This window comes from Alligator mississippiensis, chromosome 15, assembly GCF_030867095.1.
Source record: "Alligator mississippiensis isolate rAllMis1 chromosome 15, rAllMis1, whole genome shotgun sequence".
NCBI classification, from domain to species: Eukaryota; Metazoa; Chordata; order Crocodylia; family Alligatoridae; genus Alligator; species Alligator mississippiensis.
This window is the reverse complement of record NC_081838.1, coordinates 20,176,937-20,199,736: the sequence shown is the minus strand read 5'-3', so window position 1 is coordinate 20,199,736 and position 22,800 is coordinate 20,176,937. Positions and strand designations below refer to the sequence as shown.

General features: G+C 60.0%; 1 protein-coding gene across 3 annotated transcripts in view; it reads right to left on the bottom strand.

Moving 5' to 3' along the window:
- SEMA6C (semaphorin 6C) overlaps positions 1-22,800 on the bottom strand; it is a 34,532-nt gene that overhangs the window by 3,672 nt on the left and 8,060 nt on the right. For 2 of the 3 annotated variants that reach the window (XM_059718270.1, XM_019478992.2), the window contains exons 3-19: positions 15,571-15,781; positions 15,292-15,406; positions 14,181-14,238; positions 13,865-13,921; positions 13,687-13,788; positions 13,268-13,358; positions 12,815-12,937; positions 12,211-12,299; positions 11,533-11,750; positions 11,202-11,333; positions 10,782-10,937; positions 9,996-10,169; positions 7,794-7,931; positions 6,230-6,307; positions 4,271-4,326; positions 3,758-3,808; positions 2,370-2,510 (exon numbers count right to left, since the gene is read on the bottom strand). In XM_059718270.1, coding sequence (XP_059574253.1) covers positions 2,370-2,510; positions 3,758-3,808; positions 4,271-4,326; positions 6,230-6,307; positions 7,794-7,931; positions 9,996-10,169; positions 10,782-10,937; positions 11,202-11,333; positions 11,533-11,750; positions 12,211-12,299; positions 12,815-12,937; positions 13,268-13,358; positions 13,687-13,788; positions 13,865-13,921; positions 14,181-14,238; positions 15,292-15,406; positions 15,571-15,688 — 1,897 coding nt within the window. In that variant the 5' untranslated portion in view covers positions 15,689-15,781. The remainder of the gene's footprint in view (positions 1-2,369; positions 2,511-3,757; positions 3,809-4,270; positions 4,327-6,229; positions 6,308-7,793; positions 7,932-9,995; positions 10,170-10,781; positions 10,938-11,201; positions 11,334-11,532; positions 11,751-12,210; positions 12,300-12,814; positions 12,938-13,267; positions 13,359-13,686; positions 13,789-13,864; positions 13,922-14,180; positions 14,239-15,291; positions 15,407-15,570; positions 15,782-22,800) is intronic. The other variant, XM_059718271.1, reaches the window with a different exon arrangement.

Sequence of the window (22,800 nt, the reverse complement as noted above, 5' to 3'; positions counted from 1 at the left end):
CTAACACGACTCCTCCAAGACACCGGGAGAACCCGGGAGTCCGGCACTGCATCTCCTCCTCTGCAGCAGACAACCCTGAGTGTGCCCTGCCACGGGGGGTTGTGGGCAGCTCCCCTGGCTTGGCCAGGCATGGAGGAGAAGGAGGTTCAGGGGTGCCCACAGGCCTGGGTGGGGGGCTGGCTCCGGGCCTGGGAGGCTACAGGGGACAAGGGGCCAAACCCCCATGGGCATAAATGGCGCCACTCCCAGCAATCCAGACTATTGCACAAGCGGGCGGAGAGAGGGGGGGAACGACACGACTGGCTGTGGCCTCCCCATGACGAGGCTAATCTCGCCAGAGGCAGGGAGGACGCCTGTTGTCCCCTCCCCCTGTCCCTTGGAGGCCCTCGGGCAGCGCTGGGCACTAGGGCCTCTGCCCTGCCCGCTCTCACGGGGGGAGCGGGGGTTCCCACGGCTGTGGGGAGGAGAGTCTTGGAGCTGATTCGGCTATTTCTAACCGGCACAGGGAGCCAGAGCTGGAGCCAGCCGCGTGGGGCCTGGCAGGGATCCAGTCCCCTCCACAACCCACACAGGGCGGGGGGGCAGGCAGGGAGTGGGGGCCCCCAAGGCAGCAGGACGGGTGGCAGAGGGCCAGCCTCACGAGAGGCTCTGGCCGCGGCTGCGGGGGCGGTTGCACAGAGGAGCGCAGGGCAGAGAGGCTGGGAATACAAGGAGAGGGAGGGGGCTGGTGCCGGCCCGCAGACAAGCATGACCACATGTCCAGCCCCCCCACTGCCCTTCCTGCCTGAGCCGCAGGCAAACCCAGGTCCAGGCCTATTCCAGGGCCAACAATCACACTCCACCCCAGTGGGACGCTCCACCCCAGAGGCAGCCGCACATGCTACAAGGGCAGGAGCACCCCCAACCAGAGGGAGCTGTGGGACAGGGGACGCTGGGAGGCGCTCTGCAGACACAGCTGCTATGTCCCACCTCAGAGGTGGTCGCATGTCGGTACAGAACGGGAGGGAAGGGGAGCCGAGGTCATTGTCTGACATGCCATGACCAGGTCACCTCCTCACCCTGGGCCTCACCCTCCCCAGCCAGCCTGGCAGGCAAAGCCCATTCCAGGCGTAAGCAGCCGGAGTATTTACACCACAGTGCTGATGTGAGAGAGCTGATGCGGATGCAGATCTGGACAGCTCTGGGGTAAACCCCCTATGGACATACTGGAAAAGCTACCCCAGGATAGCAGAGCCCCCTGAATTCCCACCCTGGCTTGCTCATGTGGACGAGCCCTGGGGAGCAGGGGCAAGACCCAGGAGTCCTGAGAACCATCCCCCAATCTCTCCACTGGGCTCCACTGCCACCCCAGCGCTGGCCTAGCACGGCAGATCCTGGCCAGACACCACTCTCCTTCCAGCATGGGGAATGGAGCCCAGGAGTCTGACCTGCCAGCACCCTGTCCAGAGCCAACAGGATGCCCATGCCCTCCTGCCCGTGTGCACATGCTTGTACACAGGCATGATACATAACCCTCTCCCTCCTGTGCATGGCCCTCCCATACCCATGAGTGCCACCTGCACGCCCACCCACAGACCCACATCATACACCCTGCCCACAGTCCCCTTGTACCAACACCTACCCCGCACACACATTCACAAATGCCCACTCCACACCCCTGGCACACAGGCACTCATGTACACAAACACATCACCCTGGACAGCCACCCACCAACACACCACATGCCTCATCTGTGCACATGGCCGCACAATCCTCTCATGGGGGCTAAGCCATGACACCTTCCTCACTCCCCAATGTACACAAAGCAGCATCCTTACTACACACACAAAACACACGTGTGCAAACAAACACACAGCCCTTGGACACCCACCCACCCACGCACACCACATACACACAAACACACCCCTTTACCTTCACCCCACTGCACACGCACACACACACCACACTCTTGGGCACACACATATACCCTCCCTTCACCCCACTGTGCACACACAAACATACACAGACCCTGCCCTAGCCCAATGCATATACACACAAACACACACCCCTCCCTTCACTCCACTGCACGCAAGCACGCACGCGCACACACACATACACACACACACTCCTAGGCACGCATTATCTCTCTACGCACTGCCAAGCTCATGCCCTGTGTTCCTGCCATGGCCCGAGCATGCTTGAATGGGAATGCACCAGTTGCTGGCTGTTAGCACACCAGTTGGTGTCATGCTTCTCAGGCCGGGGGAGGGGGGCAGGGGTGTTAGACCGCACCCTGGGGTCCCTTCAGCCATTCCAAGCCCCCGTACCCGGGTTACCAGTGCCCATGCCAGGCCAGGGTGCTTGGTGCTGTACGTGCCAAGCCCTCTTACCCTGAGTGCTGACAGCCACGCGCAAGGTGGAGCGCGGGTCCCCAGCGCCAGGGGCAGGGTGGGCATCTGGGGCTGTGCCCACTGGGGGCTGATCTGTGGGAACCTGGTAGGGCACGACGCTGGTGGTGGGGCCGGTGTTCCCTGTGTGACCAGCAACAAGAAGGTCAGGGCAAGACCAGCCCCAGGGTGTCCCGCTCATTGCCAGGCCCTACACACTGGCATAGATGTGTATACACATGTGTGCACTTATATGTGCACACAGCCACCCAGAAGTTTTAAACAGGCTCATATCTACACACAACAAGTGTTTACACACACATAGGCAGGTGCACGTACATGCTCGAACGCACAGGTGTACTTAGGTGGACGTGGTTATATAGGTTCACAAGTGCATGCAAAGACATGCCCACGTGTGTACCCATGTGTGCGTGTGCACACACACCCTTGCCCCACTACTTCCACTGTTCAAGCCCAGCACAGCAGTGCCCAGCTCCCCACAGGGTGCCAAGAGGGCTTTGAGCTGGGGCTGGAGAGGCTTGCCTCCAGCCCCTGCCTGCCGAGCAGCCCTCTGCCCCCCACGACCATCTCCGCAGCCCCCACCTGCCAGTGCCCGGTCTGCTGACAGCCCCCAGCCATGGGGCACCCAGAAACCCACCAGAGACCAGAGCTAACCCAGAGCAGCTGCAAGCTCATGGGATCCAAACCGGAGGCCCCTGCCTGGCTCATGCCAAGCCAGATTTGCTTTGTCCTGCCACAGAAAGGCCACGGGTGCTCCAGGTGCCGTGGAGAGGGGGTGGCACGTGGTGTGATGGGGGGTGACAGGGTTAGCGACAGATGCTGCAGGATGCAGTTAGTGGTGACGTGTGGCCCCATGAGGCAGGTCCCCCCCAGCAGCCTCTTTCTCCCCACATGTTTAAGCCTTGTGGGCTGCTAGGATCCCTCTCTGGACACCGCATGCCTGCTGGGAGCCATCTGGAGATGACGCACCTCACTGGACCTGGCCGTGATGCACTGCCCTAAGGGGCCCCATTGCTGGCCCAGCATGTCAGGACAGGCCTTCAGTGAGGAGTCTCCCCAAGGCCACCCGGACTCCAGGATGGCAGCACACGTCCTGGTGCTCCAGAGGAGGGGGTGTCTACCAGCAAATCAAGGGGGCTCCCAATACGGCACCTCAAAGCACCCACCCCACCACCACTGCATTGCTGAGGCCTAATATGGTGCCCGACAGACGGCCTCATATTCTGTCCCCTGCCCTCGGGGTGTCCCAAGAGAACAGGGACAAGTGCACCCCTGCCCTCCCCCAGGGCCGTGGGGCAAGAGGCAAGGCTGGCCACGTCTCCAAGGCCCGGTGGGTGTCTCGGGGCGGCAGGGAGAAGGGGATCACTGACCGTACGCCGAGTCGCTGGCGCTGTTGCGGTTCCCTGTGGCGGTTGCGACATCTGCAAGAAAAGGGACTTGGTGTCATCAAGGTGCAGCCACATGGCACTCCACTGTGCCCTGCATGGTTTGAACACTTACCCCAGGATCAAACAGCCCAGGGGAGCAGACATGCTGCTAGAACTTGCCCCGGGGCACAGCTCCTGGCTCTGGAGGGGCACCCCTGCCCCAGAGAGAGGTGCCCCACAGCAACAGAGGGCTGAGCCCATTCACGATGGAGCTAAGTCCGCTTGCCCCGCGGTAACTGTGCTGTGTGCCCACGCGCCCACCGCTCTGGGCCCACAGTGCAGCCATGAATCCCTCCAGATGGGCCAACCCCCTGTGTCCAAGCTACCCTAGCCCCCCTCCTCTTCCCCTTATGGCTGAAGTCAGCACCCCCACGGGCAGCAAAGAGGCCTCCAAGGGAAACACAGGCAGCCTGGCCCACTGGCTCCTGCCCTCGACCCGCTCCAGTCCCCACTCACCTTGGCAGCCCCCGAGGTTCCCAGCCACGTTCTCCACATCCTGCTCGAAGCCAGCCCTGGAGGGTAGGAGAGAGAGGGTGGGCAAGGGACCGAGAGCTGTCATTATGTGTTCGGCTCGTTCACCGGGGTGGGGTGCAGAGGACCATGGCCTCATCTGCGCCGGGAGCCAGCCGTGGCTGCAACACTGCTCATGGGAGCGTGGCCTGCCCTGGAGCGTGTGGCAGCTCCTGCACAGAGACTGGGTTGATGTCGGAGGCAATTTACTGCTTGGGTGTTTGCATCTTAAGTCTGGAAGCAGAGGCATGGGGACAGGAGGGACAAACCCAGGAGATCAGGGCCTGTGTGGGGGCAGAGAGGGGGTGACACGCAGGACCCCAAAGCAGAGACCCCCACCACATGGGGTTTCCACCCTCCAAGCAATGATGAACCCCAACAGCCTCGCAGAACGTCCTGCCCAGGCAGCTAGAGCCCCCTGAAATGGGTGGAAGTGGGTGCAGTGGTTAAAGTGAGGGGGGCGGTGTGAGCCTGGGCTCAGGACTCCTGGGTCCCTGAGAAGGGCAACAATCGCACCGTTAGAGCAGAGCCGGGTGGGCGTCAGGACTCCTGAGTCCTCTCCCCAGCTCTGTCCCTGAGCGACCCTGGCTGAGTCGCACCCTCACTCCATGCCTCAGTTCCCCAAGCAGGGACACAGGGGCAGTCACGCCAGCTCGGGCAGGGGGCTGCTCACACACGCACGTGGGGGTGCAAGGTGGGAGGGCAAGTAGACCTGCAAAGCCACGAGGCCCTAACCCCAGCCCCAGGCCTTCTCCAAGCCTCTCCCCACTCCAAGCCTGGGGACTGTGGGTGACCCAGCGCAGAGGGGCTGGAAAGCCCCCTGGTCTCGACCTAAACTTCCCGGGGCGGAGAACCCCCTTGATGCCCCTCGGCCAGACTTGCCCCTAGCTCAGGACCCCCAGCACCTCCTTCTGGCTCAGCCCAACCCTGACTCCCCAGTGCACGAGCCCCGCAACCCCGGCTTCTTCCTTCCCCCTGCCCCACCAAACCCTTCACCAACCCCCCACCCAAGTCCCAGCCCCGTCACTGCCCAGAGGCCCCTGCTCCTGCATGGGCCGGATGCAGAGGTTCCTGTTTCACTGCACAGCAGGGGTGGACCCAGGAGTCCGGGGGCCATGGGGATGGGGACAGGGGGACCGGTAGCTTCCCAGGGAGCCTGCTGGGACACCTCTGCCCACACGCCACGTTCCCAGGCCCCGGCCCAGCATTTCCCAGCAGCTGTTCCCCAGCACCAGAGCCTAATTAACTGCAGCTGGGAGGCCTAGTGTCTGGGCACGCTCGTTTGTGCTGCTGCCTTAATGAGGCTAATTACGGATTTCGTGCCCTCTGGCTTCCTTGTGGCACCGGGCCGGATGCTGGCACCAGCCCAAGGCCCAGCTCTGATTATGCCTGGCAGCCGAAGGCCGCAGGGAAAGGGAGGGTCTCCAGGGCTCAGTGCCAGGGTGGGCACACGCAAAGCCCTGCCTGGCTGGCACTTGGCAAATGCTGCCCATGCCCATGGCATTCCCCAGTAGTTGGCCGCACCGATGGCCTGGCGAAGCAAGTGTGTGAGAGGCAGGGGAATGGGGAACTGGTCCTGTTCATTACCAAACTTTCTGCCATCAGGGAGGCATCACGGGGCCGCCTAGATCTGCCCTGAGAAGGGATTTACACCAGCATCAAGGGGCTTTCACAGAAGCCCCAGTGCCCAGGCAGGGACGTGCACTTGGGCAGGTGCGGGGTGGGCTAGCAGTAAAAGACTCAGAGGCAGAGAACTGGAGGGGAAGAAGGGAAGGGCCAGACAGCAGGAGCTGCAGGGGAGACCTGGGCCCTCTGACAGCACAGGCGTGTTTACACAGGGCCTTGGATTGACACACAAGGAGGGTGACTTTTTCACACGAATGCCCATACGCCCCAGTTTCCTACCTGATGTCATTCCCAAACGCCACGCATGCTCCTGTCCTCAGCCAGACACAGTACGGGTCTCGGGAGGCCAGGCAGCTCCTGCCGCAGGTGGAAATGCAGGTAAGACATGTGCAGCACCAAGCATGCAACCACCCACTCGCACGCCCCAGGGCACATGGCTGAGGGTCAGGAAGGAAATGCCCCTCCTCACCCGCCTTGGGCAGCAAATGGACCCAGGGAGCGTTATGCCATCTGCTGACCCAGTTGGGCCTGGCTAGGACACCAGTCCAGCCAACGAAGGAGATGGGTTCACAGAGAGGAAACTGAGACAAAGGGAGGAAAAGGCACATGAATGCCTGGTGTAGCTGGAGACATAATCCAGGTGTCCTGACCCCCAGCCTGCCCTGGCGAGCCCGATGCCTGCAGCTCTAGGCCAGGGACAGAAAGGGGGGCTCCAGGGGCAGGCTGTTTGTGCAGGGCTTTGCACGGCTTTTTATAGGAGCCTGCGAGTGTGCCAGCAAAAGGAGCAGAAAGGTCAGGGGGGAGCGCGGCACGTTGGGTTTCCTGGAACCGCCAGGGCTGATGCCCACACCTGTCGAGGTGGGGAGGCAGCCAAGGAGCCGTGCCAGCAGCTGAGACACCCCCTGCACACACATGTGCGCGCACACCCCACCCTCACCTCGGGGATGTGGCCAAGGGATGTGCCTGTTGCTGAGACACCCCCTGTGTGTGCACGCACACACGGCACTTCCCCTGCCCTGCTACATATGCAGGCACACACATATTCATACCAGACATTGCCACTGCCCAGCTAAGCACGCACGCACACATGCGTATGCACACACATTCCCCTCTCACACTCAGGCCTGCCAGGGCAGGGACACAGCCAAAGGGTGCTGGCCTGCAGCTGAAACCCACCTCTGCTCCCACAAACACCGACACCCTGCTCTGACACATACTTGCACATTCTTCTGACGCACACATCTCTTGGGCCCGGGGATGCAGCTATGGGGCAGTCTGCGGCTGAAACATCCTTGTACATGTGTTCCACATGTGCGCATGCGCATGCACACACACACACAGCTGCCAGAGGGGGTGGAGGTCACATCCAAGGGGCAATGCCTGCAGCTGAGACTTCCCCCTCCACTCCCACAAACACACAGACACTTCCCTCTGACACACATTCACACGCTCTCCTGTGACACACACACACCTCTCAGGGCCAGGGATGCAGCATGGGGCAGAGTCCATGGCTGAGACACCCCTGTGCACGTGTGCTCCCTACACACATACACACACACATACACTTTCTCTCATATACGAACACGCCCACTTTCTCTCTCTCACACACTCACGCGCACACAGATATTGCCCTGACACACCCTCTTCTCTCCCTCTCAAGCTCCCTCTCTTAGTCACACTCCCGACTCCCCATTGCACACACAAGCCCTCACACTTGCACACGCACTCATGGCTGCTCCCCCAAACCCTGCTGCCTGCCCCACTCCCTCAGACCCACTGAGCATGGCAGAGCCGGAGGTAGCAGCTTGGGCAGCCCCTGTTCCCCCTCTCCCCAGCCCCTCACCTCCTGCAGGCACCATGGGCCTCACAGCGGCTCAGCGGCACGCGCACCATGCAGCCTGAGAAGGCCACATACAGCACGTGATGCGCTGTGTCCAGCTCCAGGCCCAGGATCCGCCTGTTCTCCTGCCTCACGGTGCACCTGGGATGGAGCAGAGCACCCGGATCAGAACCAAGCCAGCCCTCCCCACCACACCACTAGCCCTGGATGGGGAGAGGGGGATGGGAGAAAGGAGAACAGAGATGTCACACAGGTGGGGAAACCGAGGCACAGAGTATGCAAGGCAGCTCTCCCAGGGTCAAGCAACCTAGCAGTGGCACAGCCTGGAATAGAAGCCAGGTGTCTGGTTCCTAGTCCCCTTCTCTAACCACTACACCACGTGTCCCTGATTCCAGGAATGGCACCCGGGCGTCCCGGCTCCCAGCCCTCTTCTCTCATTGTTGGCAATCCCGCAGGTCGTAGACGATCACTCCCACAGGCTGTAGATGAGTCCATTGATGGCTAAGAAGGCCAATCCTAGAGCTGCAAACTCTGGCAGACGACCCAGGTGGTGGTTCACAGGACCATGGATTTCTCAGTCTTGTTTCCTTTCCTTTCTTCCTGTCATTTTTCTGCCTCCAGGGCAAGACAGTTTTCCTCCAAGTAAGATGTACCTCCTCCTCTCACAAGGCATTGCTACGTAGCCCTACCCTGGGCTACTTTTCCCAATTTGTGGTGTCTATACCACACTTCGTAATGTTTGCCTTGAGGGTGTCCTTCAAGTGTTTCCTCTGGCCCCCACATATCCTTTGTCCTTGGTGGAGTCAGGATACAGCAGTTGTTTTGGTAAATGTGTATCAGGCATGCGCACACAGTGCCCTGTCCACCGGAGAGGATGGTGAATAATCAACTCTTCCATGCTGGTGGTGTTAGCATCAGTGAGGACACTGGCACCTGTGTGACGATCCTCCCACTTTATGCCAAGGCAGCACTGGTGATGGTGTCCAGGCGGTCCCTGTAGGTCGCCCAAGCTTCAGACGTAGAGAAGAATTGGGGTCACCACAGCCTTGTTCGAGCAGGAGCTTTGTTTGAGTCCCGATGCTGTGATCATTGAACACACAGTGATTCAGTCTTCTGAAGGCAGAGCTGGCACATCGGATCTTATACTGGATCTCCTTGTCGACGTTGGCCATCTTGGAGAGACGGCTGCGGAGGTATGCAAAGGGTTCAACCTTCTCCAGTTCCTGTCTGTCACCGAGGATCTTTGCCAGGGAAGGCGGGGTGGATTGCCCTGGAGCAGGCTGCTGAAGCACCTTTGTTTTTCCCATGTTAAGGGTCAGTCCCAGGCACTGATATGCTGGAGAGCGGCAGTTAAGGGCCCTTCACAGGTCCTCTGTATGTGCAACGACAGCACAATCATCGGCGGACTGAAGTTCTACAATCGAGACCGAAGTTATCTCTGGTTTTGGCGTGGAGGTGGGAGACACTGAAAAGGTTCCCATCTATCCTGTAATCATTTTTAAATAGGTAGGAAAGCAACCACCAATTCTTCCCTGCATCCTCATGACCATGTATTTAACAGAATTTGCAGGTTTGTTGGAATGACAGGCTGCACCGCAAGCTCTTCTGCTGTGGCCTCAAACTTGTGACCTCTTGGCTGTCAACTGAGCACCTTAGCACCGCACTTGCACCACCCCCAGCTCCCAGTAGCACCAGTTATTGTAGTAGATGTTGCACCAGTGGGAGAAGATTGTGTGACTCGCTTTACATGAGGAGTTTGTTGCGCATCAACAACCACATAGATCATTGTGGAGAAACTTGTGTCCAGTGGCATAGGGATCCAAGACAACTGGGGTTACTCCTCCACTGCAGTTTTCATCCGCCTCCGCAGCCAGTGAGAAATGTGCCTTCTGCACCCACCTGCTCCTTGTCTGATTCCTCACCTTTGACCTTACCACCATGGGTGACCCTACCAGGAGTACAAGACTCCAGACAGCGTTGCTTTTAGGGTCATTGGCACACAAGAGCCTCTCCACCCTGTTAAGGTGCAAGTCTGGGGAGAAACCCCTTCTCTAATTACTACACCACATGCCCCCTGATTCCAGGAGAGGAACCCAGGAGTCCTGGCTCCCAGCCCCCTGGGCTCTAAACTGCTGAGATGCCCCCACCCTGCCAACTGAGATACCCTGGCACAGGAGCCCAGCACCGCCCTGGCCCCAGGCTCACCTGGCTGGGCTGTAGAGGTTGATATCTTCCAGCAGCACGGGCTCCAGGCTGGTGTTCGCTGTGCTGCCCAGCAGCACCTTGAGCACCGTGCCATCCTCGGCACCCAGGAACATCACCGTGTGGTTGCGGTGGGGGCCAGCGCCAGGGTCCACAGCCAGCTGGGTCAGCCGGTACCTGGGGAACAGGGGCACCTCACTGCCAGGCCAGCTAGATCTAGAATGCACTGGACACGCATGCACACGTACACTGCACACATGAATACACACACACGTAGGTACACAATGATCTATGCATGCAGACACAGCTCTGTTCACACACACACAGCTCTATACACCCACATACATGCAGATCTGTGCACACACGTGCATGCACACACCAGTCTGTGCACACTCACATATGTAGTTCTATGTACTTATGTGTAGACACATATATCTACGCACACATGGGCTTACATACATGTACACATATGCAGATTGATGTGCACACCCATGCACACACAAGTACAAGCTCATATCTACACACCCACACCCAGATCTATGCACAAACACATACTCACAAACTATGCACACACATATACATGTACATATGCATATACATGTATGCACATATCTATGCACCCACACACTGATCTATGCACCCACAAGTAAGCACATGCACACAGATCTATGCACACATGCATCCACACATGCATGTACGCACACACAGAACTAGGCACATATGCATCCACATACACACCCACGTGCATACACGTGTACATGCACTCAGAGCTGCCCTCAGGGGCAGTACCTGCTGGCCGTCTTGGTGAAGAGGGGCCGGCCAGTGGCGGAGGGTACGGCCTCATCCAGCAGTGGGTAGGACTTGATGAAGGCCAGGGTCTCATCGGGGAACTCACTGGAGCTGCGGTAGGCGCCTGCAGTCCCGGAGCCAGCACAAGAGCCTGGCCTGGTAGGAGAGAGCACCCAGCCATGGGCATAGCAGCTTGGCACTCTCTGCCCAGCCCCATGCACCCTACTGCCCCACATCCCCGGGGCCCAGTGAGACAGGGGGACAATGCAAGGAGCCCCCACCCCAAAACCACACCTCCATCACTTCCTAGTGCCCCTGAAGCAGGCAAAGAACAGCCAGACCCATCTAGACCCACAGGGGAGGGGGAGCCAGGTATCCCAGCCCCCTGCCCCTACCAACTGGCTGCACCAAAGCCGGTACCTGGGCTTGGGCACCTTGTCTTCAGGGACAGGCGTCCAGGCAGCATCTGGGCTCCGCTGCTCCTTGAACCTCCCTCTGAACACACGCTCGATGTCATCCAGGTAGAAGGCACAGACAGCCGAGCCGGTGATGCTGGGGAAATGGGCAGGTGTGAGCATGGGGCACAGCTTGGACCCCCTGCTTGGGTCCAAGAGTTAGCAGGGCATGGGGCCTCAGGGCTTTCTCAGGTTCCTGAAGGTCCCAGACCCCTTGTGGGGTGCATAGCCTCCTGCCTCAGAGGCTGCTGGGATATTAGTGGGAGAACTGGTAGGAGAGACACCTGCCATGGTACCTGTTGGCCTGAGTGGTGAAGACGCCAAAGACGGCAGGCCGCCCGTTTAGCTGGGCCACACCGGTGACAGCCTGCAGCACATCGAAGTAGAAGAAGCTGTCGCCGGGCACAGAGCAGTTGAGCCGGGCCTTGAGGAAAGAGGTCCAATACTTCTCCAGCACACGGGGCGAGCCGCCCAGGTCATTCTTGCACACGCGTGCCACCCGCGAGAACACCACCTGGCACAGCGAAGTCCCAGTTATGGTGGGGCGAGAGCAGCCAAACTGCCCCTTAGCACAGTGGCAGCAGAGATGCCCCAGGGCCCATGGGTGTGCTAGATCCCCATTCCCTAAGCTAGTGATCCTACCCCTGCTAGACTGCGCTCCCCTCCCCCAACTGGGAAAGAACCCAGGAGTCCTGACCCCCACACCCACTAGACGTCACTGCCTCCCCAGCTGGGGACAGAGGCTGTTGACTGAGGGCTCACGAAGCCTGGATTGAAGACCCTGGGGTTCAGTGCCCCCAGTGCCTGGCTCCCACGGAGAAGCAGCCTGGCCTGAGGCCAGGGTGACAGGCAAGCCCAGGGACCCAGCTGTCCCAAGGCCCCCAGCATCAGCACCCCCGGTCCGAGATGCCCAGGGTCCCACAGGCAGCTTGGGCCCATGCTGCCACACAGACCCAGCCCTGCCCCATGCTCACCCGGCCCAGCGTGGTGTACTCCATGGAGATCTCCCGGAAGAAGAAGTAGACATAGCTGCCATGCTCCAGGGCATGGAGGAAGTGCGGTTCTGGGGGCAGGAGAAAAGCTGGGTTCACCAGGCCAGGCCTGTCCAAGCAGCACCTGGCCTGGGTGCCTGCTGCCCTGCCCCTCAGGAGCACGCTGAGACCATGGCTCCACAGGGCATCAGGGAAGCTGAGGCAGGCAGAGGGGCAGGAACAGGCCTGGGTTAATCAGGAAATGAGCCCAGAAGTCCTGGCACCCAATCTCCTCTCCGAGCTGGGAAGAGAACCCAGCCGTCCCGACTCCTGACTCTAGCGACTGCCAGCCCCAAGCTTGGGGGTTACAGCAGAGAGGACAGAGGTTCAGGCCTGCCACCGACTAGATGCCACGGCTCTCCCAAAGCTGGGCACACAACCCAGGAGTCCTGGCTACCAGGCGGTGGCTCGAGCTACTACAAAGAGAATCCAGAAGTCCTGACCTCTACTGCCATTCGTTCACCTAAGACAGCTCCACACATGTGCTTCTCTGAGAAAAAAGGAGTCCCTGCCCCACCAGCTGTGCCCCCTGCCCCTGCCGCCTCACCTCGCAGCCACTTGGAGTCGTACTTGACTGTGCGGAGCATGGGGCTGCGTTCGCCCAGGCTGCGGTAGATCACCGCGTCGCTGGCTTGGAAGTCAGCCACCGTGGCTGAGTAGAGGTTCCCATCTGCAAGGGGAGAGCAGAGAGGTTGGGGTTGGAGGGAGGGAGGCAGGGGGCTGGCATAGAGGGGTGCCCCACATGGCCTCCCTCTTGCAGCAATGCCAGTCTGATCTATCCCAGGGGGTGCAGCAGCTGGCGATCTCCGAGGGACACAGCTGGCTGTGCCCTGGTCGCAGCTACCCTGTGGTCTAGTGCCCGCTGGATCTGACTGCCCCCACATGGGCACTGCCCAGGCATCAGGGATGGGCCTCTCCCCCCCAGACCCAGCGGTCTGGAGTCATGTCCCAATCCACCCCTGCATTGCCCCACGTGTCAAGTTCAGCCACAGCCACATACCTGCAAAGAGGGCCACGTTGGTCTGCTTGGCATCAAAGGGGCAGCGGGCCTGGCCATTCAGCTCCTCCCCCTCCTGCTCCAGGCTGCTGATCTGAAACCAGGTGCCCAGGTTAGACCGGGGAGGACACCCACTGCGTGGCTCTACTCTGGAGACTGGATGGGCTGAGGTCCAGCAAACTCATTTCACCCACTGCCACCCACAGCCTGCTGACAAGCCCCATGCCTTCGAGCCCAAGGCCTGGACTGGAACCCAGGTGTCCTGGTTCGTGGCAGGCAGCTCCAGCAGAGTGAGGTCACTGCTTTGCTCCCCTCCTGGAGTGGGCAAGGGGGCTAGCTGGCCTTGCAGAGGGCTACCAGCCAGCTGGGCTAATGGGGAGGGCACGTAGCCAGCTGCAGCAGGAGAAACCCTGTCCCCTTACCTTGTAGGTACGGCACATGGGGTTGAAGGCATTCGTCCCACAGGCAAAGAGGGTCCGGTCATCCTTGGGCACCAGCACCTTGATGTAGTTGTAGCACTCGTCCTGCCAGGGGAGGGGACAGGGGGTAAGTACCAGAAGCCCCAGTTCCCACATCAGGGTGCGGGGAAGTAGGTCTTACCCTGAGCTTCCCGCGCATGGCACAGTTGTCCACGTCCTGCGTCTTCCATGTGAGATACTGATGTGGGGGAGGAAGAGGGTTAAAAGGTGGCGCCAGGAAGCAGCCTTCTCCTGCATGGGCCTAGGCAGTGCCCAACACCATGCAGATGCCCTGGGACTGGAACCCAGGTGTCCTGACTTCCAGTCTCTCTCCCAAGCTCTAACCATTGGGCTGCCCTCCTTTTCCCAAAGCTGAGATTAGACTGCAGGAGTCCTGCATCTCACCCCACACCCCACCTGGCCCTGCTCTGACAGCCATGGTTCCTTCTGCCCCTTACCCTGTCTGGACACAGCAGCTCCTTGGCCCACTGGAGATCAAAGGCATACACATGGTCCCTGCGGGGAGAGAGAGGGGACGTGGAACTTGAATGGCTCGAAGTGGCAGCAAAGCAGGTTTCGACTGGACCTCAGGAAACACTTCTGCACTGTCAGAGCAGGGAGGCCACGGCATAGACGCCAGGGAAGGGTGAACTCTGCATCACTGGAGGGGTTCAAGGAGAGGCTGCACAGCAACTAGTTGAGGGTGATCTAGGTGTAGTGATGCCTGTGTTTTACTATGAGGATTGTCCAGGCTTCTGGGCTTTGCTGGGTAACCCCCAGCCCTTTCTGCTCCATGTGTCAAGGGGTTTTAAAGGCTCCCTCAGAGGTACTGGGCGTTAGCTGCAGCCCAGGCTGGGGATGAGGTCTGGGCTGTGTCAATGCTCTTGCTAGCACCAAAGCTGGCAGGTCCTGGCTACAGAGTCTTGCCCCTTCACTCAGGATCAGACTGATGCTGCACTGGGGTCAGGAAGGAATTCTCCCTTTTTCTCAGACTGGTACAGACTGGGGGGTTTGCCTTCCTCTGCAGTGGGGGCATGGCCTCTGCCTGGGATCTCTCGAGGGTGTATCAACAACATTTCACAGAAGCAGGACGCTGCTGCTGTGGGCCCCCAGCTTTCCCTGGGGCAAGTGGGTGGGGGCGATGTCTGTGCTGTGTCAGGGCTGACAGTTGTCTTATGTAAGAGATTGGATGATGGATTTGTCTGGGCTGGTTTGCACAGGGCAGATCCTGCCTCAGGCAGGGGGTTGCACTAGACGTGACTGCCGCAGCTCCCTTCCAGCTCTCAGATTCTATGAACCATCCCAGCACCCACGGGTGCTGAAATACCGGGCCTGGGAGGGCAGTGGGGCTGGCAGCGGGGGTCAGCATGCTGGGATGGTGCACTAGGGGCATGCAGAAGCTGTGCGAGGGCCGTGCACGATGCATGCTGCGGTGGGAGTGGGCACAAGGGGCACGTCGGCACTGGCTGTACATGATGCTTGTGCAAAACATGTACGATGGGTGTGCTGGGGCTGGGTGCATGTTGTGTGCTGTGGTTGGGGGGGGCAGCTTGCCCCCCCTGCACTCACCGTGCGGCAATGAAGAGTGTCTGGTTGAGCCGTAGCATCCTCTGGAAGTCCAGGCCGAGCTGGGCCGTGTCATTGTCCCCCGCCAGGCCCCGGAACCAGGGGTACTGGGACGTGCCTGGCAGCAGGGTGAGGACAGGTGGACGTTACACACTGCCCCACGCTCACCCGGCGGAACCACATCTGGGACCCCCACGCCTGCCACGGCCCCACCTCAGACTCCCACCAAGGCATTCATCATCATCGCCACTGACCGCCACGGCTGCCACCCAGCTCACGTACTTGTCAGGCCCACGGTGCTGAGGGGGACGAGGTCTCCGGGGAAGGACAGCGTGGCCGCCGGGAGGCTCCGGGTAAGGGCAAGGAGGAGCAGAGCCACAGCTGGGAGGGAGCAGGGCATCCTCGCGGCCGTCCCGGGAGCAGCGCGGTGCAGGCAGGAATCTTCCCAGCAGGGCCTAGGGCTGCGCCATCCTTTGCTCACCTGCCGCCAGCCCTGGGGAGACACGGCTGGGCTCACATCTCTGTAGCCTCGCCAGCACTCCTCCCATGCACAGCCCCCGGCCGTGGATCCCCACATGCCCCACAAACCCAGAGCAGAACCCAGGGGTCCGGACTCCAGGCCCCTCCGCGCACCCCCCACCACAGCTTGAAGGGAACCCAGGAGTCCTGACTCCCAGCCCCCCATGCCCTAACCACCAGGAGACACTCTCCCCTGCACCGGGCATTGGGGGCTCATTTGCTAATGTGGGGGGGCCTTGTGGCAGGGACGCAGCAGGACCAGGCACCGGGGCTGGCCCAAGGCAGAGGCAGGTGTGGGAGACTTAGGCGCTCTGGACCCCATGCTCCTTCCAGCAATGAAGAACGAACCCAGGAGTCTCGTGCTTGAGCCCACGAGACCTCTCCAGAGCCGGCAACAGAGCCCCACTTTGCTCCCACCTACTCCCATCCCAGACAGGAACCCAGAAGTCTGGGCTCCAGCCCCGAGAAGCCTGCTCCAGATTTACACCCCTTTCTGCCCCACTCCCAGGGCTGTGACACTGCAGGGGGTGAACCGGCGCTGTCTGGTCTGAAGGGGAAACTCCCAGTCCCATGGCCCCCCCCCCCGGCTCCAGCCCTATCCCCCCATGACACAGAGCTGCCCCCCCCACTCATAGCAAACAGGGCGTGTACCCCCAGCCCCCCCGTCCTGGCACAGGGCTGGGGAGCACGCGGGCGCAGCAGCTGGCGCAGGGATAGAGTTACCACCAGAGCTGGTTGGGGAAGCCGGGAAGGGAGAGTGGAAGAGGTGACTTGACTTGTTCTTTCTCAGTTTGCTGCTGGTGAGACAGACCCAGTGTCCCCAAGCCCAGCCCAGTTCTCACCACCAAGCCCCCTTCTCCTCCCCAAGCTGGGAAGAGAACCCAGGTGTCCTGACACCCATCACCCTAGTCTCACCGCCAGAGTCCATGCCCCCCAGAAATGGGCAGGGAACCCAGGCGTCCCAGTGCCCAGCCCCACTCCATACTAACCCATTAGACCCCAGAGCCGGAGCAGGCAGGGGTGTGTATCAGGTTGCACGTGCACCTCTGTACACATACGTGTGTGTGTGTACAATATATACAAGATGTGCTGGTATCTATTCATACCTGGGCAAGAGGTGTGTGTGTGACACACACCAGTGTAAACTGAGAGTGGAAGAGGTGTTTGTGGACTAGACACATGTTGCTGTATACTGTGGAAGAGGTGTGTGTAGATGCACATGGGGGTATACTGTGTGTGTATGTGTGTACGCACAAAGGGTATGGTGTCTGTATACACAGAAAGGGGTGTCCCAGAAGTGGCGGTCTCTCTGGACACAGGGGGCATGTAGAAGGTGGAGAGGGCATGCATCTGGGTATACAGTATTCGTGCTCTGTGCACACATCTGTGTAAGGTGTGTGCATGCTTGTGTGTAGCCACTGGGAGGGCGTGGGCACCCGTGCCTACTGCTGGGGCATGTCTGTGTGGAGATGAGTGTGTATGCACACATCTGTGCATACACACCCACATGGATGGGCATCCTGGAGGGTGCCAGGAGAGACAGCTCCTAACCACCAGCTCACAGGGCACTGTGGGCAGCTGGGTCCCCAGGGCCGTGGCAAGCACTGGCGTCAGCATGGGGCGGCACTGGCAGGGGCTGACGTGGGTTCGCCTCCCACGAGAGCTTCGAAGCTCCCCCTGGTCGGGACTTGACGTCGCTCAGCCTCCCCGGGCACCTCCCTGCCCTGCCATGGGCAGTGCTGCCTCTGGCACAATGCAGGAGTGCTCCCGGGGGCACCCAGACTCGCTCAGACCCGGATCTAGGGACAATCAGTCTGGGTCAGTGAGGGCATATGGGCAGAGCAAGGCACAGTGCTGTCTGGCTCCCAAAGAAGAGAGCCCCGTTCCCCCCTACCCAGCCCAGAACTGAGAGGAGAACCCAGGAGTCCTGGCAGCCTGCACCCTGCTCCAAAGACTAGCAAACAATACTATCCCGGAGCCATGATGGGAACCCAGGAACGGGCCGTTAGGAGCCCAGGAGTCCCGGCAGCCAGTCCCCTGCCCTCCCCGCTGCATAGCAGGGGTTACAGCCCAGAACAGAGAGGGGACATGGGGGGGGGGGGGGGGGCATGATTTTCCAACCAGGGCTGCGGTTGCAGCCCAGAGCCAGTGCCAGGAGGTATAAATAGCTGGGTGCAATCAGGCTGGAGTGGCCGCGATTAGCCATGGATGGTAATGCCGCCGCATGTGTGCAGAGGGGTCGGCCAGGGGCACGGGTATGAGGTGGGGCCAGGGAGGCCCATCTCGGGCCTGGAGGGGGGGAAGCAAGGGAAGGAGGAAGGAAACGAGACAGAGGGGGGAGGCAGGAGGAGAGTGATGCTCAGGGATGTGTGTGTGTGTAGCAGGACAGCAAAAGTGCAGTGTGTATGTGTATATGTGTGTTTAGCTGGGCAGTGGCAAGGCCTGGAACAAACATGCATGTGCATGCATGTAGCAGGACAGGAGAAGTGCTGTGTGTGCACGTGCGAGAGTGTCCATGTGTTTAGCCAGGCACTGGCCATGCCTGGTATCAACATGTGTGTGCAAGCAGCAGGACAGAGGAAGAGCCACATGTGTGCATGTCACTGGGGTAATACTTAGTGCCTGTGCGTGCGCATTCAGCCGGACAGTGGCAAAGCCTGCTCTGTGCATGTGTCTTTATCTGTGCACATGTGTCCGTGTGGGCTTGCACACACAAGTAGTGGGCAGGGCCTGGCATGCTATCCCAAGGCCCCAGCCCCATACCACAGTGCCCCAGCAGCACTAGACACCGGGGCGTGGTGATCCGTCACACAGCTGGACAGGGCCTGCAAGCCCTATGAAGCTGCGGGAAGGGCAGAGTGCGCTCCAGTGCCCCCTGCCCCCACCGCCCTGGGGCACTTCCAGTGCTGGCCAGCAGGGGTACTGTGCCCAAGTGCCCCCCCTGCCCCTTGCCCTCCAGGGGTGCAGCTATCAGCCCCTCCCTCCCCGTCCTTACTCAGTTGCTTCTGGCTTGTGCTGGGAACTGGGTGTGTGCACATGTGTGCGTGCGGATGTGTATCAGATACTTGGGTATCAGATACTTGGGTATCAACGGCTCTGTTGCTGGCTCTTTTGTGTGTATGCACACGCGAGAGAGAGACACTCATGGTTTCTGTGCGTGTCAGAAACATGGTTTCGGTATGTGTGTGCATCTCAGATGGCCGGAGTGGGGGGTGTCCTGGATGCCTGGGGGGCGGTGGCTGTGTGTATACACCCCTTGGATGCCTGAAGTGTGGGATGTGTGTGTCCCCTGGATGCCGGGGTGTGTGTGTGTGTGTGTGTGTGTGTACACACGCGTGCGGTAGTCTGAGGCTGGGAAGCTGTGAGCTGTTTTGCAGCCCAGCCCCCGCCCTCCAGCTCCTGGCTGGATTGCTAATTACCCAGAGCTGCACCAGCCCAATCAGGGCTAATTGGAAGCTGGGAATGATTAGCTGGAGCTGTAATTTGCGGGTGATGAAGCACTGGCTGGCAGGAGAGGGTCTGCCCTGGCAGGGACTGGAGGAGTAGTTCTCTGTCCCCGCCCAACCCTAGCAGGGCACCTCAGGCTCTGTGTTGGGGGCAGTGCCTGCTGCCCATCTGCCCCAGTGCAGATGCCATGGGGGCAGGCACATCTGGCAGCATCCTGAGGAGCCCTGGGGACTGGCAGCACCCAGGTGGTGACCCCCAGCCAGACCTGGGGCCCAAAAGCCTTTGCCACTAATGCAGCCTGGGGAAAACCCCATTAGCTGTGGGCATGGGCACAGGGTCAGGGTCGTCCCGGGTGGGGAGTGAATCAGGGAAACCGCCCCGCACGCCCCTAGGGACAGCTCTGCACAGGGTACCCCTATGGCCAGCAGGAGGCAGTGGGGCCACACCGGAGGGATGGAATCTGGGGCCCAGAGGCTACTCCCAGCTCTGCCACGGGGCCTTGTGGAGTCCTGCCCCCACCCGTGCCTTAGTTTCTCCTCCTGCCTGGGCTTGTCTCATAACGCCAGGATGTACAGAGCCTTGAACCCCAGGGCCGTGGCTACTGATGTGGCACATAGTGGGTGGCTCACCTCGAGCGCCCCCAGCCAGGCTCCAGGCACTGTCAATCATCATCCCATCATTAACACGATCACTGCCACAGCAGCGATCAGGCCTAGGAACGGCAGCCCCCATGCAGCCGAGCTCACCCTGCCTCGCACAACGGGTCTCTCGCCTCGCACAATGGACCCTAGGGGCACGCTACTGCCCTGCAGCTCCCTAGAGAGGCCCCTCCTGGCTAGCACAGCACCAAGAGGCCCGAGCACCAAATGGGATCTCTGTGGTACCCAGCCCCCCACCCCTGCCCCCAAAACCCGGCAGGCGCCGGGCTATTACAGTGGCCAGGTGTAGGTTGCAGGTGGGCATGTGCCTGTTAAGCCTGCCTGAGATCATTAGAAGGGGAAGGGGCCTTTTTAAATAGTGGGAATTATACAGGCAGGCATGGGTATATGCAGCACCATGCACATCGCGAGGGGCACCCATTAGCGGGGCCCAGCCAGGCATGGACCCCAGGAGCCGGGCTAGCAACCCCAAGCTAAGCAGGGAACCCAGGAGTCCTATCTCTCATCTGCACCTGGCAGACAGGCCTTCTGGCGCTGGGAATGGAGCCCAGAAATCCTGGCTCCAGCACAGGGGAGAAAATCCAGGAGTCCTGGCTCCTAGCACCAGCCGTGCATGTGTCTCCTGGTGTAGAAGGGGGCAGGACCCCCAGGACAGAGCCACACCACTGCTTGGGGCAGGATGGGGGTCAGGCAGGGGGAAGCCTGGGCCTGATTCAGTGCCTTTCAGACTCAGTCCAGCCTGGGCACAGCTGGGGCTCAGCCCCTGTCTGTCCCCGGTGCACACCCCAGCGGGCAGGGCTGTCTCATGCACGTGCAACATCGGGCACAAGGGGCCAAGACAAGCACGATGGTGACACAGAGGCTCTCAGACTCACCCCCAGCTGGGGCCAGGGTGGGGGCAGCCCAGCCCACAGCAGGCGGAGGGATGTGCGGCAACCCCGTGGGACTGGAGGCCCCGCAGACCTGGTTAACAGGAAGCTAAACCCAGGATGTCATTGTGTGCACAACTGTGCATGGGCCCCGTGTATGTGCACCCATGTGTGCTTGTGTCTACACATACATGTCTGTATGTACACTTGTATACAGGTGTGCGTATGGGGGTGTACGTGTGTGCAAGCATGTGTGGATGTGTGTGCATATCCATGTCTGTATGCACAATCATATGCATTTGTGTATACATGCATGTGCATGCCTGTATGCACACGTAGGTATGCAAGTGCATGTACATGTCTGTATGTACACTTGTGTACAGGTGTGTGTATGGTTCATGTACATGTGCTCCTGTGTGTGCTTGTTCATATGTACACATGTGCCTGCCTGTGTGTATATATGCACATGTATGCATATGTACACGTGCACGAGCTCTGATCAATGGACCTCCCTTCCTCTCCTGGCATTGGAGAAGCAACCCAGGCGTCCTGGCTCCCAGTCGTCTCTCCCCCCGGCCGAAATCCATCACTCCTCTCTGCTCCATTATTTTTAATGAAGGCCCCGGCTGCCGGAGCCGCCGCACGCGTCATTAGCGCCGTTAATTACACTGCTGCAAAGCTGGCTCCCAGGGGAGCACCAGAGCCACACGGGGGGAGGGGAGAAGGCGCTGCGTGGCAGGGGCTGGGCAGAGCCCCACCGAGAGCAGAGCGGGGGCATGCAGTGCCCCAGAGAGGGACGGACTGCACACAGTGGGTGTGCACGCATGTGCCCACGTGGGGGCGTGTACAGGCTGTACGTGCCTAGGCGTATATGCTTGTGTGTTCATGTGCGGTATGTGCCAGCATCGGTGCATGTTCACATGGGGCATGTGCTCACATGAGTGTGCACCCAGGTGTCTACACAAGTGTGTTTTTACATGGGCCTCTACTCAAGCAGGTGGGTGTGTGCATGGACGCTGCCTGCGTGGGTGTGTGCTTACATGGGAGGGAGGAGGTGTTCACAGAAGTGTGCCTGCAATGAGTGTGTTTTCATGTGAACATGCATGGGTGTGAGTTGGTTCAACTGGGTGTATACTTACATGGGTGTGCATGTGTATTCAGTGCTCAGGTAAAGGGTGTGTTTACATGGGTGTGTGCCTACACACGTTTTCACATGGGCAAGCATGTTCACGAGTGTGTGCTCACATGGGTATGCATATGAATGCAGTGTTCATCTAAGAGTTGTGTTCAGGTGGGGGTGTGCCTATAGGAATGTGGTTTCACGTGGGCATGTGTTCACATGGGTGTGTACTCACAGAGGTATTCACATGCATGAGGTCTTCATGCCGGAGGTGTGTTCACATGGGGTGTGTTTTCACATGAGCATGCGTGGATATGTGTTCACATGGGTATGTACTCACGTGGGGGTACACATGTATGCAGAGTTCACGGGCCGGCACACTCATGTGGGTATGCATGTCTAAGTAGTGGTCCTGGAGGAGTGTGTTCACATGAGTATGTGCCTGCTTGGGTCACACATGTATGAGCATGTACTCACATCTGTTCAGGCAGGTATGCATGTAATAGGTGGCATGTGCGTGCTCACATGGGTATGTGTGAGCGTGTATTCACACAGCTGTGTGCTCATCCAGAGGTGCCTGGGCCTGCAGGTGCAGAGGTGGGGGCACCCCCACTTGGGCATGTACTCATATCAGCAGGTCTGTGCATGCAAGCGTGTGCTCGTAGGCCTATACTTATGCAAGCCCAGGAAAGGACCAGGGCCAGCCGGGTGCCGGTGCCAGTCAGTTACAGTCACCCTGGGGCTGCCCTAATGTATGCTTTCCCTGAAGCCCTGGGAGCTAGCACTGCACATACCCCGTGCCCCAGGGCAGAGACTGGGGGTTAACCCTGTGGGTTCTCACTGCTGGGCACTGGCCAGGCAGCCATGGCTGACGTGTGGAGCCCAGCAACAGTTGGGG